The sequence below is a fragment of the Carassius gibelio genome, chromosome B11, assembly GCF_023724105.1.
Source record: "Carassius gibelio isolate Cgi1373 ecotype wild population from Czech Republic chromosome B11, carGib1.2-hapl.c, whole genome shotgun sequence".
NCBI classification, from domain to species: Eukaryota; Metazoa; Chordata; class Actinopteri; order Cypriniformes; family Cyprinidae; genus Carassius; species Carassius gibelio.
This window is the reverse complement of record NC_068406.1, coordinates 17,741,509-17,758,117: the sequence shown is the minus strand read 5'-3', so window position 1 is coordinate 17,758,117 and position 16,609 is coordinate 17,741,509. Positions and strand designations below refer to the sequence as shown.

Genomic DNA, 16,609 nt, shown 5'->3' with positions numbered 1-16,609 from the left:
GGCTAATCATGTCTCCCACACGGTCCCAGCAGATGTCTGTCATTCTTAATCTTTTTTTTCTAACATAACATACTGTTCCCAGACCAGTTTAGCCTTTTAGCACATGTGAGTCTGGATATTCTTCTCCTACTTTTCCTTAAATATGCAGACTGTTCCTATTAGTTTCAAAATGCTAATCAACTGCACAAAATATGAAATTCCAGTTCTTGACAGTGAGAAGAAAAACAGTAGAAAAAGTAGAAATGACACCAAAATTAAGGACTTATTTTCTGCAGAGTGAGATCTGCTTCAGTATCCATTCACATATTCTCTGTGCCTTGGGACATGTTTTTTTTTTTTTTTCCTTTTTTTTTTCTCTCTGTTTTGAAAACTTGTTCTTGGTAAGTCACTTTTACTCAAAAAAAAAAAAAGCCTTTGAGCTGTGTGTTGTGAGCTGAACAGTGTCTGTATGTCTAACCCAGAAACTGAAGAATATGATGCTTATCCTTTTCCCTTTAAAGCAGCCTCTGTTTTTGTTTGGAGAAAGTTACATTGTATTATTGGCTTGTATATCAGTGTAAGTGTATGTATCCTATGGATCTACTGCATTACACCTTTTGAGGTTTTTATTACAGCAATTTAGTGTTAACTGTCTTGGCTCAGGGCTTGATTTACCACTGATTCATACAGATGGATACATACATCTCATACATACAGAAAATTATTGTTCCACTTCATGTACTTAACACTTTCTGAGAGGCTGAATTATACTTCTGCGTCGGACCTACGCCTTGGGTTCTGCAGAACATTTAGACTGATAACTTTTGTGCGCAGATGTGGCAAATTTGTCACAGGACGCGCGATATGACAGTTGTGTCCGACTGTGTATGAACTAGCTGTTTTAATACAGTATTTTTATGTTCAAGGTTAGTTTATCAGTATGTTTGTAAGTGTATTTTTTCGATTATTGGTGAATCCATAGGCTCTCTCGCGCACACATGCACTGTTTAAAACACCAAATAGATATGCTATGACAAGAAAAAAAAATCTCTCTCTTGCTCCACCCATGCACGATAATATTGTGTATCGTCGATCTCACGGGCTGACAATATGACGATTTGAAAAATGACCGTATCACCCAACACCATCGCGAACGTTGATCTGCCTTCAAAACACCTGGTAAAAAAGTTGCGCGATAACGTGCGTCATCACTACGACACCCCCTTTATGGCATTGGTTCTGGCATTTGTTGACACAGTAGTTGTTCCGGGACTAAACCCGACAATGTTACTAGGTCCCTGACCCGTGATCAATCCCACCATCAATCCCGGGACGTGTTTGCTTTCACACAGAAGGCGACCCGGCAACATGCAGTGTGAATGGGGCTCATGTTATCTTAAGGGTTTTGCCATTGTTTTAGTTTTAGTTTAACTTTAACTTTTACTTTTGACATTTGAGGCTAAATACTATAGAAAAGTACATTTAGAGTGTTTTCCACATGTTTATTTTCATATAAAAGTACAGCATGCAATATTGCTGTTCATTATAAACTGATAGTTTAGGCTTGCTCCAACCTCTGCCTCAAGTATCATTTTTTTTCTCTTACAAAGTTTAGATGTCCATGACAGGAGGCTCTTTCTGTCTCCACGTGACCTCACATGCCAGTAAATGTTAAAAACTGTGTCCCTCTCATCTTTATTCTCTGCTGCCTCTCTCTCCTCTGACACATCTTTATCTTTATCCCGTCCCTCACTGTATTTGCCTCCCTGTTTGCACTGTGTAGCATCCTTTTTCTCTGCTCCACTCCCTCTCCTACCCCATTTACTCACCCCCTCCATCTCTCTCTCTCTCTCTCTCTCAGTCTCTTTTTCTCTTTTTCATGTGGATCTTAGTCCAGAGTTGTGTGCCGCTGTCTACTAAGCAGAGCCGGCATCGAAGACTTTAATTTGTTCTCTAGCTTACTGTCATCCATCAGGGATTTAGAGACAGAGGGAGAGTTCTGTTCTCTCTTAGTCTCTCTCTCTTTCTCTTTTCCCCCCTCCCCTTCTCTCCTCGCTGCGGGGGGCTCGCAGATCCAAACCAGGTTCTGATATGATTCTTGCGAGATGAACCTCACCTCTCCGAAGATCCAACTACACAATGGGATCTACTTTAGCACATACATGTATCAGGTAGGTGAGGGACGGTGACCCATCCTGCCATTGGCTGGCTGCTTAAATGCGTGCAAGTTGCTTTCGAGCAGTGCGTCAGATGTCCAAGGTGTTCTTCGTTTATTGTATTTTTCCTAAATAGAAATTCTTGTGCGGAGTCATTCCGAAAAGAAATCGCAGAAGGGAACGCAGACTAAGTGGCTGTTTGACTTGCTTACATTGCAGGTTTAGGGAGCATTATTTAACTCAGAGCAGGGAGACAGGCCACTTTCAGTGGCGTATTTAAACTTTAGTGTGTGTGTGTGTGTGGGTACGTGGAAGCATATATATGTGTGTGTTGCAAATTTCCATTTTTTTGTGTGTGTGTGTGTGAGGTCTTCATTTTGTATTGTTACACATTTAAAGATTTAATCTATAAACAACATCAATTAACTTTAGAGGATAATAAGTCTTGTATTCAGAGGATCTTCTTTTATTTATTTTTTTGATTGTTTGCCTAACCTCATAACTACATTTCCTTCAAGATTTATAATTGAAATGGACATAATATGATATGATATATACAGTACTTTTCTGAATGTCTTAATATATTATGTAATCCTCTTTTTCAAGTGCATTTATTTTTAAGGATGCTAATTGAACAATACTGAGTAAAACAAAACAAAAATTCAATTACACATGATCTATACTGATAGGCTGCTGCCTGAACACACACACACACACACCAACATCATCATCATCACTGCACTAATAAATGAAATATAATAAATGTATTATTATGTCCTCTATTATCTTAATTTTTAAGGGAATAAATACATAAAAATAATTATATGAACATTTATAAATACACACACATCCCGTGTGTGTGTGTGTGAGTGTATATATATATATATATATATATATATATATATATATACACACACTCACACACACACACACGGGATGATTTATTTATTCTGTTTTATTGCTTCCATGGTCTAAAATTCCATTTTCTTCCTAATTTGTAAGCTGCAAAGCATCTGATAAATGTAAATGTGCGTGTGTATGTGTGTATGTATGTGTGTGTGTGTATATATATATATATATATATATATATATATATATATATATATATATATATATATATATATATACACACACACAAACACACAGATGCTCTGCAACTTACAAATAAGAACAATGGAAGCAAAAAAAAAAAATAAAATTATATATATATATATATATATATATATATATAATTTTTTTTTTTTTTTTTTGCTTCCATTGTTCTTATTTGTAAGTTGCAGAGCATCTGTGTGTTTGTGTGTGTGTATATGTAAAATGCCTTTTTGTGTATCTGTATTTATTTATAATATTTATCACAGTACCAGATCACTGTTTAGGCCCAGTTCATTGCCATCTTTCAGCATACAGCATGTGTTTTTGCTAATTATTGCTAATTAAAGACAAGCTGTTGTCTTCGGTGCTGTGCTTCTAAATGATAGCTGTCTGTCTGTGATGGTGATTGTTTGTAGGCTTGTTACAGTGCTTGTAAGACAATTAGCTGTTGGTCTTTTCTTTCTTAACCTTCTGTACCCACCCTTGCAAACTTCTGTTGTTGCATTATTTGTCATGCACAATTAAAACACGATGTACACTAAATGAGTGTCATGTCAATGCAGCATTTCACTTACGTAAAGCCAAAGCCTAATATTAGATTTATATAAAACTTGTTGGCTGACATCATGTTTTTTTGGAGGTATACTGACATGTATTGTTGTGGGAATAAAAATAAATCCCCCATAATTGCATTGTTTTTTATTAAACTGAAGGTGCCCAAATTGTTCTACAAAAATATCACAGAAAGATTTTGATTTGGGACATTAACTTAAAAATCTAACACACATTACTCACAGTTGAAGGTAGTGTTGCATTATGCTCTGACTCTAATTGGCTAAGCCACAAATGTCATTAATGTCTAGCGATGGCTCTGATTGCATAATTATGGATATGCTTGTATATAATGTTCTAGCTATATTAAAAACAGCTTGACAATAAACCTTTATGCTGCATATTTTTCTGAGACTCATTCTGAAACCACACTTGCCGCAGTGAACCTTTTGAGCTTTTTCTGTCACTTGGATCCCCAGAGAGAGAGAGATTTGGAGAGACTCCAAGATAGGATTATTGAGACAGAAACATTTGTTTTGTTGTTTAATAATGAGGAATACCTGAATGGAGCTATTTTGGGTTGAGTCAGAGAACAAAAGGAACGATAGATGAGGTGAGCTGATGTGAAAGTAGTTGGAGAGAACTGACGTTGTTTCTGTTAGGAGTTGCCTACACTGTCTTTTGTGTTCTCCATTGTATCTTATGATGGATATTCTCTCTGTATCTCACCAAAGGCACTTTTAAGCTTGTCAAAAACAGAACGTCTGTGAAGCATGAAAGAGCAAAACTCCAGACAATTCTGATGATCTTCCCTTGGTCCTGTTGTGTCACATCACCTGATAGATTGTCTTTCAGCATTGGGGGCTCAGTTCTAGTCTTGTTGCATCTTTACCTGTAATCCTCTCAGGCAGAGTAGCTGTATGAGTTTGGTCCTGTTCTCGGTGACCCTGATGACTGTGCTGGACGTTACTGAAGTTCATCGATGAGAAAAACATCTGTCAGCACCTTCACAGCATCTGCATTCTAACTGACAGATTGGTCTGATGAGAGATCTGTCCGTTTTTGAACTCTGTGTTTCTCCTTCTCCGCCTTGTTTTTCTGTCTCACTGTCTATCTCACTCGCCACATTTTCACAGCACAGATCCAATATTTTGACACATATCCAAAATCATTCAATCTGTTTACACTTCTTTAAGTCTTAGGTATGCAAATTCATGGCTGAAAGCAAATTTCTTTACGCACTGGGATAAAAACAAAAGAGCTTATTTTTATTTGGCAATTTTTATTTTTTTTATTATATGAAAAAAATTACATGTACAAGAAAAAGAAGCTATGTAAAAGTTTTTAGCATCATCTTTTATCAATTTAATTTATTTATTTAATTTAGATAGGGATGGTACAAAAATCTTGATTCCACTAGAAGAAGCTGAAAAATATGCATTGTACATAGAGAATAGCATATGCTAATTTGCATTTTCAAAGACTTTTCTTAAAAATATATATATACACTAAATAATTATAATTATTATTATTATTATTATTATAAATCATAATAATAATAATAATGAACATTAAAATAATAATAAATGTATTACCTGTTGCATGGTTACTCCCAGCCATGGCAACATATATTTAGAGAGAAAATCAAACAGTTATCTTAAATTTGTTAAGTTTGCATACAGCTCTGATTTATTTTAAGCCAGCACTTAAACATCATTGTAAAACACTTTTAAATGCATCCTTTCTGATTCAGGTATTCATCAAAAATATTTAAGTAAATAAACAAACAAACAGATAACCAAACACACTGTCCTCAAAATAACACTCAAACTTTTTTTTATATATAACACACATATGTCTGTGCTCTACAATATATTGCATGAGCGGTTGTGTTAATTTCTGGGTGTACTATATGTATAATGCATTGGGAGATTAGGATATTTAGATAATGCTTTGTGCAAAGACAGGAAACATTATTTATTATTCCACCAAGATGGTCTAGCTTGAAAAATGCAAATATTTGTAATATTAAGTAATCTGATTATGTAAGATTCAAATTTAGATTTAGTCAGATAAGATCTGACCTCTGCCATATTTAGATGAAACTCTTGTTGTTTGACAGTGTGGCCTCTTTGGCCTATACGTGGTTTTCTGTTCTTATCCTCTCTCTCTAACACTTTCTGTTTCTTTCTGTAATCTCTGCTTTGGGCTGGAGGATCAGGAACAGTCCCACTGAGCCGTGTCCCCATGTCTGTGATACACTTCAGTAAATGTGCATCCTGGCACTTTGTCAACTCAGCTTTTGGTGCCTTTGCTCCTAATTAAATTTGTGTAAAACTGATTCATACACTGTAAAAAAAATATTTAAATAAATTTGATTATTTTGGTCAAGCCATACCCATCACATAACGATGCTTGCTGTGTCAATGAATTCCTTTAAAGATCTGCCAAGAAATTCAATAAAAAAAAAAATAATTGTGTGACTATTTTGGCACAGGACTCAAGTACACTGTAAAAAATTGAAATCTGTGAAAACTTAAGTTTAAGACAACCAGCTTCAGCATGTCTTTGCATTTTTTCAAATTGTATTCAGTTATTACATTAGCAAGCTCCTACAAAAGCAAGTTGAGAAAACTCAAAAATCTGCTGAAGCTGGTTGTCTTAATTAAGTTTTCTCAACTTTCAGTGTACTTGAGGCCTGTGTCAAAAAAAGTCACACAATGTATTTTTAAAAAAAAAATTTTTTTATTGCATTTCTTGGCAGATCTGTAAAGGAATTCATTGACCCGGCAAGCAAAAGTTATGTGATGGGAGGGATTGACCAGAATATTTGATTACTCGAATATTCGTTTGGTGGATTGGCATTCGATTTTCAAACTTTTGAGTTTCGAATATTCTTTTCTTTTTTTTTTCTCGAACACCTGGCATACCACGTAAAACAGTTCTCATTTGACCTTGAATATGAATCGCCCATGAGTGAAGATCCAGTGATCAGAATTCTACTTTTAGTTCCTCAGTCCAGACTAAAACGTAGAGGAGATCAAGCTTTTTCTGTGGTTGGGCATCGGTTATGGAACAATCTGCCACTTGAGATTAGAGTGGCAACTTCCCTATCCATTTTAAAAAATACACCTGTTTGATCTGGCCTACTAATATCCCATTCTTATTACATTTTATTACAGTGCCTTGTTTATCTGTCATTCCTTTGGTTTTAAATATTTGTTTTATTCTTTCTGTTTTATGTGTTTATGGTTTGACTTTAATGTACAGCACTTTGGTCAGTCATGTGGCTGCTTTTAACACTGCTTTATATATAAATGAACTTGAACTTAACCTTAAATTAACTTCTGTATTATACAATTTTTATTTGTTGTTGAACAAATGAGACAAGGGAACGAGCGTTGCATCGTCATTTGATGACTGCTTAGGGAAACTCCTGTTTAGTCTATTACTGAAGCCTAATTGGTTAAAGTTTGTGTAGCTGCACAAACTAATGGTGCTCGAGCCCGCCAGAAGGGGCGGAGCCAACAGCTATATAACTCGACTCGGGGCAACCTCTCATCAGAATCATACGACTGAAGCGGGGAGGTGTGGGTGGGTGGGTTTTGGAATAAGCATAAGGCAGTTAAGACATGCGCTTGTAGGGCAGGGATGTCCAAATTGTACAATCTAAGAAAGCTAGACGCGACGACCTGCCGACAGCTGCAAAAATCTCCATTCCGAATTGAATGTTCTAAAGAGCCTGTTATATTTGATTTTGTAAATGATCTTTTAGGTAGATGTTTCGTTGATTAACTGTGGCATCTGCTGACTCTCTAAGCTCAGTTGTATGTGTTAGGAAGTAGTTTAGTTATCTCTGTTTCTAACACAGAGAGTTCAGGGAGGAGTCACTCTCTGTCACATTGGCAAGGCTAATATTAGCGGATGTGTTCAAGCCACCGTTACCATGGTACTGATATCACACCTCAGAGGGAAGTGGAGGTGCTGAAAACACTCATTTGTATTTACATATGCATCCTGTTTTCTGATCAGTTGAGTCTCTGTGTTAGATCAGCAGTACCATGGTAAATATCTGATCTTAGACCAGCGCTAGGATTCTCTTTATCTAATACTTCATTTCATGGTAAACTGGAGGATATTTTATATTATATATCAAATGTCAACAAGCATGTTAGATATGTGGTGTTGTTATGGTCCATACACGTTTCAGACGTGTAAAGCCATGCATTCGTTTGCACAAGTTACAGAGAATTAGAGGCATTTAACCCTTAAAAAATCAATAAAATACTATTCCAGGTAACTTGCATGCGAAAAGTAATTTTTATTTATTTATTTAAATATACTGCTAGTATAAAATTGATGGTTCCCTAGGGGGCACATTGGGGAATGCCGCCAGCATGACTGGTATCTGAAGCACGTATGAAACAATGCCAATCCTATTTGTCCACATAGCCCATTACATCATAGGCAGGGTGCTCGCAAGTATAAAAGGGCACCTGCTGAATACGTCACCAGCTTTTGTTGTCTTCAGGCACACTTCTGTTTGAAGTGCGTGTGAGAGACCAAGGCAGGTGAGCGGTGTGGAAAGTGTGTGCCTCTGTGCCCGAAGTTTATGATACTTGAGGACACACACAATCTGCTGAGGCACAGCGAAGACTCGGATCGTGAGATTCGCATGTTTGGATTTTAGCGCTCGAGCATATTCTACTTTTGCGTTTGTCTCTGCAAAGAGCACACACTCAGTGAAACACGCTCATAGCAGCTCTTCAGGAAGGCTACCTAGTATGTATTGTTATTCTGGTCTTCAACCCTTCATAAGACCTTTAGGACATAGCTAAATTATATTATATTTGTCCTATATTGCCTACATACTACATAGTTCAACTTGGATCACTAAATGAGTAGACTGCTATTGTTATGTAAGTATAAGGGTTGCAATTGCATATTGCATCTGACTGCGTTATTATTTGTAAAATAGGGGCTTTATGGAGTGTGTTTACATTGTTATAAGTATAACAGTTTATATTTCATTAATTTAGGGAAATAAACACGTGCCTTAGCCCTCACGGGACTACTTGGCCAACCAGCTTATTCCTGCTTGAAAAGCAAAATGTAGTGGTGTAAAAAACAACAAACTTTAAATTAAGTTGACAGTAAGTAATAAACCGTATTGAGCATTCAGTAGTTGAGTATTGTGCATTTTTCCTTGCAACTATTTTTTAAATAGTTGTTTAATGATTTTAATGGAACCGGAACTGTTAGGGAAAATCTGAAGCAGAAAAAAAAAAAAGACTCCCAACCCTAGTCCTCTGGGCGGTGCTGCATATCGTTCCCTCTTGGGGAACCATTGTTATATGCGTAACCCAATGGTTTTTATGGTTAACTATAATCACTGTGTAATCACTTGATTTATTCAGTCCTTTGGTGACATTTTGTAGTTTTCCTGCAGTTTCAGGTTTGATGCTACTTCATATTTTCACCCAGAGGACTCCCTGTTGCCAGTGATTAATAACTTTTCTGTGACCCTGACCTGAACAGAAGTCTTTGCGTCAGGTCAGGGTTATCATTAGCCCACATTTCACTGATCAAGGAGGAAAGTGACATTTCCTGTGCGTATTTTGCATGTTTTACTTTATATACTGCAGTGATGAGTGACTGGTGTGATTTTCACATCAGTTTGTCAGTGAAACCATCTGTGCTGCCAGCAGTCGATTGAGCATTAACTGCTCTGCCTTTACTCACGCCTTTTCTTTTCACATTTCATATTTGCGCCATGTCATGACTGAGCTGGCATGAGTTTACTTTCCATGAAACTTTGGCAAAAACTAGTCATTTTTGTGATTTAGTTGGATTTTATGAAGGCTGAGAATAAAATCCCTTTAGGAAATGATGGTGAAGTCAATAATGAATTTGCAGGATGTCTGAAAATGAATTATTTTTAAAGGGTCTTGATCATCTGAAATATATGCAATACGAGTATGGACCCACTGCAGTGTCATTGAAAATAAATTGGGACTAAGATGAGCTCATTAAATGCCATTCTAAAAGTCTAGCCCTTCGGCTTTACTTCACCTGTTCCAGTGCCCAGAGGCATCCTGCCAGCGTTTAGGCCACTTCTTTCCAAACCTTGCATGCCTTTCTCTGTGTTCTTTCCGATTCCAGCCCTGGAGTGCATGGCTCTAATCCAGTCTGATCCCATGGAGATGCTGTGTTTTAGAGGAATCAATCCATCAGCGGCTAATAAGCACAAGGTTCTGCGTATTTTCCAACAATTCCCTCTTTGCACTGGGCAAAGGGGAAGATGTGCCAAAGACAGCAGCTGTGGTATGAAATAAACCAACATCAGACCTTACTAACCCGTCAACACCAAGCCAACAGATTCAGTCTGCTTTTTGTTCTATAGAATGCCCACTGGACCAACAAGATGTTTAAAACAATATATCCAAAATATATTCAAAGTAATTATAATGAAATTAGGCAAAATTAAGAGTATTGCAATAATTTGTATGTCATTGATGACTCATTTTAATTGTGAAGATGCCTCAGTAGTGCCTTTGATTTAAACTTAAGTTATTAAAGTGGTGCTTTATTTGGGAAATTTTATTGATTTCCATGAATCAGTTTAATCTGTTTTAGTGAACTGATTCAGTTGATTCAGATACAGCAATCAAGCTATATCGCCCTGTTTAATTACACCCGTTTCCAACAAGGCCTACACTGAATGGATAGACCATGTGTTTTAGACACCTGTGCTATTACAGAATGATTTATCATATTTCACAGGCTTTCCAGTATGTAAACAAGCTAATTGAAGTTGACGCCCACTGAGCAAAATGAAGATGGAGTAGATTGCTAGTATGAGCTGACCGTCTGTGCATTGTGCCAGATAGCAATCTCAATGATAGTCTGAGAAGATTAATTAAAGCTAATAGCAATCTTCCCTCACATCTCCAGACATATTCACTTATTCAATTAGACTGCTGTTAGATGTTGGATTATTTTCTTTATTAAAAGAAATCATGATGATTTCCAAGTTATTTGCTAGATATAAGAAAATGTTTTCTTAATATTTATAGGTCAGTTGACTTGTGGAATAGTTATGTAAAATAAATTTGTAATTGGAGACAAAATTGCATTGTGATTTTATTTAGTTTGAAACACTTCATATATTGACATTTAATTTAATTATGTGATGTAGGTTGTGACGTTCTTGATTCCAGTTTAACGTATTAATTTAACATATTAATTTAATTATATTAAATTATCATATTAACAATTTTTTTTTTACTTTATTTATTTATTTATTTATTGCATTTACACATGTTTAAATTTACATTTTACATTGGTTATGGTTAACCCAACATTATATTATTTTATTGTAGAAAGATCCTTAATAATGTACTAAAAACCCAGGGGACACATTTGTTGCTCATTTTCCTGCTTTAGCTTTGCATTTAGCCTTATTACATATGCTGACATTTGATTATGACATCAAGACTGGAGCAATCTCGCATTGTTGGCTCAGTTTATTTCTATGTAAATAAAATCAAATAAAATGAGGTTGTTAAAATGAGCTGATGTTTGTAAGTGATTAGCTTTTTGTTGCACATGTAAATGTGCTCAGTGAGCAAGAAGGCTTGACTGATCTGTCTCAGTCGGCAACAGAGAGAGGCTAAAGACGAACAGATGTTTGCTGTTAGTTGTGAGGCCTTTCTTCTCAGTCCTTGATTTCTTCATTCAAAACCCATTTAATATACTGTAAGACAACAGCATTGTTATGGATTTGGGGCAGACTATTGAGAAATCAGCTTACAGTAAGCATGTCTGGAGGAGGTAGGGAAATAGTTTAAAGCTGTTTGTGGCAGGTCAGGATGAGCATCTGTGGAGTGTTTATAGAGATCATGGTGAAGTTTGCAGACAACACTAAGTACTGGATTTTTGTTGTTAATATTACAGTATATTTTGCATGCCAAGTCTTTAATATTTCAGTTATGCATGTGCTCCACTGTCATATGACTTATTTAAGAAGCATAAATCACTTATCTACTAATTTTGTTAGGTGTCAAATCATGCAACAGTTTCTAAACACGTATGAGGGTTTGAGTCTCGGGCCGGCAATACCACGACTGAGGTGCCCTTGAGCAAGGCACCAAACCCCCAACTGCAGCATAAATGGCTGCCCACTGCTCCGGGTGTGTGTTCACGGTCTGTGTGTGTGTGTTCACTGCTGTGTGTGTGTGCACTTTGGATGGGTTAAATGCAGAGCACGAATTCTGAGTATGGGTCACCATACTTGGCTGAATGTCACGTCACTTTTTTTTTTTACTCACTTTTACTTGACTTTTTTCACTTTACTTTTTTTTTCACTTTACATTTTATACTGTTAATTCTGTAGTATACTATGGAAATCATTTGTGGCATATTGAATAGTCTCTATAATATGTGTTTGAGTGTTGTCTGTTGGTGCTTGTAGTAATACAGACTGCGGTATGACTTAATCCTGCGCTCAGAAACGCTGCTGTATTTGGCAATATTCCTTCCATTCCTTAATCCCTAGACTTTTACCAACCAAACACAGAGAAATCCCTGGAGCTGTCTGAGCTCAACGCTGCTCACCTGCCGACAGCCGACATCCTCCTCACAAGGTCACACTGCTGGCCAACACTTTGTGGATTTTTCTTTCTTTTATCAGTACCTCACATTTTGCCGGTTGTTTGACATTTTAGAAACCCCATAGTGTGTTAGTCTTGATTTGAATTCATATTTTTTTTGCCAATTCAAATTTAAAACTAATAGATTTAACAGAAAAAAAAAGATTACGTTTGTATCCAGTATTTTAACAGCTAATTGCTAGCAGTGTTGGGGGTAACGCATTACAAGTAATGCGAGTTACATAATCAGATTACTTTTTTCAAGTAAATAGTAAAGTAACGCATTACTCCTTCATTTACAAGAAAATATCGGAGTTATTTTTCTAAAAAGTAAAACCAGTTACTTTGTTTTCCCATTTATCGGAAGTACAGAGGTGTTGTGTGCACTGTGTTAACATGATGTAGTTGTAGACTAAATATAAATGTGAATTAATTAAACCAGATTTGGTATCAAAATGAATTAAAACCGTGAAATGCAAACTCAGAATATGACGCAAACCTGCAATAATTAAATATGTTAGATAACACAAATGTATCTAATCCCATCTTATTAATGTATGTCTTTGCTACTGTCCTCTGGTGATCCAGTTCAACCATATTAATAAGCAAAAATGACTTTAGATAAACTAACAATTGTGCTTCTTTTTTTTATCACTGTTGAGGAGTGTTGAACCTTCCTCTTCTGTGTGCTACTGTACAGATGTGAATTTACTTTTCCATCAGCCTGAGGTTTATTCATTACACTTTAGTGTGAAGGGGCTTTTATATTTGCTATAAATATAACTTTTTATATCAAAAACAATAAAGTTTTTAATCAAGCCCTGCTCATATTTAAAAAGTAACTCGAAAGTAATGCAAAAGTAACTTAATTAGTTACTTTTTTTTTACGTATTGTAAAATATTGTAGTAATTACAATATTGTAATTACTTTTAAAAGTAACTTTCCCCAATGCTGATTGCTAGAAATAGTGTTCTCATGAGACTAAAACATACAGAAAAGCATGCAGGATTCCAGACGTCAATAATTTTTTCTGCATGTGTGATTAAATTCTGTGTGCAGTGGCGCTGGCGTGAACACCGCGTTGTTCAACAGGCATTTCATTTCATTTTTTAACACTTATTTAAAGTTCATCTTTAATAGCACTAATAATATAGTAACAGCATTAAATATAATCCTTAGGCACAATAGGTGTAGAATGTTACTGTTGTTTATTTATTTGTTATTTAATCCCACATTTACACAGTATGAACGTTTGTGAATTAATAGTAGTATCATATATAAGTGTTTATTACCTGATATCATAAATGCAACAAATTAAGAACCACTTAAAGGACCCAAAATCTGATTTCCTATCTATCTGTGCCACATTGTAGTTTAAAATGGCATTCTTGCAAAGATTTGTTGGGCTGAGCTGAAAAGTTTGTTGCAACCACATTTTATACCAAGCCAAAAGTTCTAGATGAGAAAGTAAGTCAAATACTAACTGGGAGGATTTCAGCTTTTCACGCTCTCAAGTCACAATACAAATATAATCCTGGGTTTCAAATGCAAAACCTCAGCACAGAAAATCCTCTTGTGTTACTTCTAGAGTTGGGGCACAATTTACCTTTGAATTAAGCACTGAAACAGCAATCTCTGAGGACAAACACCAAATACATGTTTTCAATTCCTTTTTGTATATTCTCAAGCATTTATTGAAGAGCCATGGCAGATTGAAATAGAATTGCTTTTTTTTTTTTTTATTCAACACAAGTATACAAGTTTTTAGTTTTAGTTTTAAGTCTTTTCTCAGCCATGTTCTGCTATATTAGAAACATGTTTCAAAAGAGGTGCAAGGATTCAACATCTGTTTGTGGATTTGAACTTGCTTTGTGCCTATTCCTCCACTCCTGTGAAAAAAATCAAATGAACGCACTGACCCATTTTCCTTTTCCTCTTCCCCCTCCCGGTCCTTTCTGCCTCTACGTTTCAGTCAAGCAGCATTATTCAAAAAGCAGAAAAACATCACACTAACACAATGTGTGACCTCGAAGGTTTTCATTTAGCATGGGAATCATAACTGACCCATAGCGTGTAATAGTGTTAGTGTGGTCATCAAAAATCAAGAGTCATTAAGACAGGTTAAAGAAGTGAGGCTTCCTTATGGAAGGTGTGACATTTTATTAAAGACAATCATGATGATTTTTGTTACCATCTTCTCATCCTAATGTCATTCAAAACCTGTAAGTTTTTTTTCCCCCAAGTAATTTGAATGTTTTCTGTGTTTTTGTCCACATAATGAAAGTCAGTGGGGTGAATGATGACAGAATTTTAATTTTTGCATGTACTATCCCTTTAAGAATACATTTATCACATGTGTAGAATACATGTGATCCTGGGTCGTAAATCCTTGTGATTTATTTTCAGAGCTAAGGTATTTTATTTAATACATTATAAGATTTAAAACACACCCACATGCATCCTCAGATTGTTAATACTCCACCATCGCAAAAGTATTTCATATCCCCCCGTTGCCGCTGCATAGACGACAGTTCTTCTGTCCATTTCACCATCTTTGGAAAATCTTTTTTTTTTTTCAGCCCCTAGTATTTTGTGCACTTGAATTAAAGAGCATATGAATGCATGTATGCTGAAACAGGAGGGGGTGTTAACATGCTTCAACAGTGCCCTGAAAGTTTCCCAAAAGACTGTGATGAACAGCTGGGTTAACTGGGACTAGTGCCAGAGGCCCGGCCGGGGCACTTCAGAGAACAGAGCAATTGAGCCACGCAAGACTGCAGCCCGCATGCCAGCGGGACTGAGAGGCAGAACACCGAAATCAGAGTGTCTTTCCCTTCATGCTGCTAGAGAAATACACATTGTTAATATTATTTGGATGTAATGCGTAAAGTGGCTGATGTTCCTTAATAGCTTCATGTCATTGATTTGAAGTCTAAGGCTAGTTACAAGGTTTTTATTAAAGGTATAGTTCACTCAAAAACTAAAATTGTCATCAATCAAGTTGTTTCAGACCTGTATCAGTTTTTTTTTTTTCTGTTGAGTACAAAATATGATTTTTTGGAGAATGAGGGTTGAAAAAATAAAAATTAAAAACAATGGCTTCTGTCAACTTTTTTGGTCACCAACATTTTTCAAAAAATATTTTTGTTAAGAGAAGAAAGAAACTTGGGTGAGTAAAAGATGGCAGATTTTCTGTTCTGTTTTCTTGGTGTTTGTGCTGGCTGACCGAGGCGTATACTGTATGAATCTGAAAATGAACAATATCCATCTGTGTGGTCCTGTGTTCAAAATGTGTGTCCTGGTCAACAAAAGACCAGAAATTGTGGGAACAGGTTTGTGAAGATTTAGTACCTCTGGCACTCCATGGGCAGTGACTCTTCATTATTGTTGTCTCTTGGACCATTTAGGGGGAGAGAGACTTGTAAAGATGAATCAGAAAAAATAACATACAGAATGGATGAGTTATTCTCATTATGTGAGCAGATTCGTATAGACTTGAATAGTTCTGAATAAAAATAAACTTGTAAAACCACATTAAGAGTGTTGTGTGTTAGTTTGCCGTAACCATACCATATTAATGTGCATCATTATTATTATGTCAAATAAATGAATTCATCTCTTTTCTTCTCTCTTCTCTCAGGAGTTTGCTACCCTGACTAAGGAGCTGAATTTGTGTCGAGAGCAGCTTCTAGAAAAAGAGGAGGAGATATCTGAGCTTAAAGCAGAGAGGAATAATACCAGGGTGAGTATGTGTTTGTGTGTTAAAGTGACAGGACATCTCAATAAAATCAGTACAGGCAAGACAGCTGTTTTTTTCCCATTATTTTGTTTTGATTGCTAAAAGTGAATATTTAAAATTCTTAACAGAAAATATTATCATTAGCATAAATCAGCTTTAGTTTTAGATTATGTCCACTACTGTTCAAAAGTTGTAGGTCAGTTTTGGGACATTTAGCAAAGTTCTGTCATTGATTTCTCTCACCCTTATGTTCCGGACCCTTAAGACCTTCTTTCATCTTTGGAACTCAGAAGAAGCTTTCTGATCTTCTGTAGATAGCAATGGAACATCCATGTTCAAGGCCCTGAAAGGTACATTAGTAAAGACATTGATGAAATAGTCCATGTGACTCTTGTGAATGTCGAAGACACGGAAGAGAAGAAATTGTTGAGTGAAGTCA

At 36.1% G+C, this 16,609-nt stretch overlaps 1 protein-coding gene across 12 annotated transcripts in view; it reads left to right on the top strand.

Annotated features, from left to right (window-relative positions):
• ppfia4 (PTPRF interacting protein alpha 4) overlaps window positions 1–16,609 on the top strand; it is an 86,928-nt gene that overhangs the window by 36,797 nt on the left and 33,522 nt on the right. For all 12 annotated transcript variants that reach the window (XM_052569977.1, XM_052569978.1, XM_052569975.1 and 9 more), the window contains exon 2: window positions 16,072–16,173. In XM_052569977.1, coding sequence (XP_052425937.1) covers window positions 16,072–16,173 — 102 coding nt within the window. The remainder of the gene's footprint in view (window positions 1–16,071; window positions 16,174–16,609) is intronic.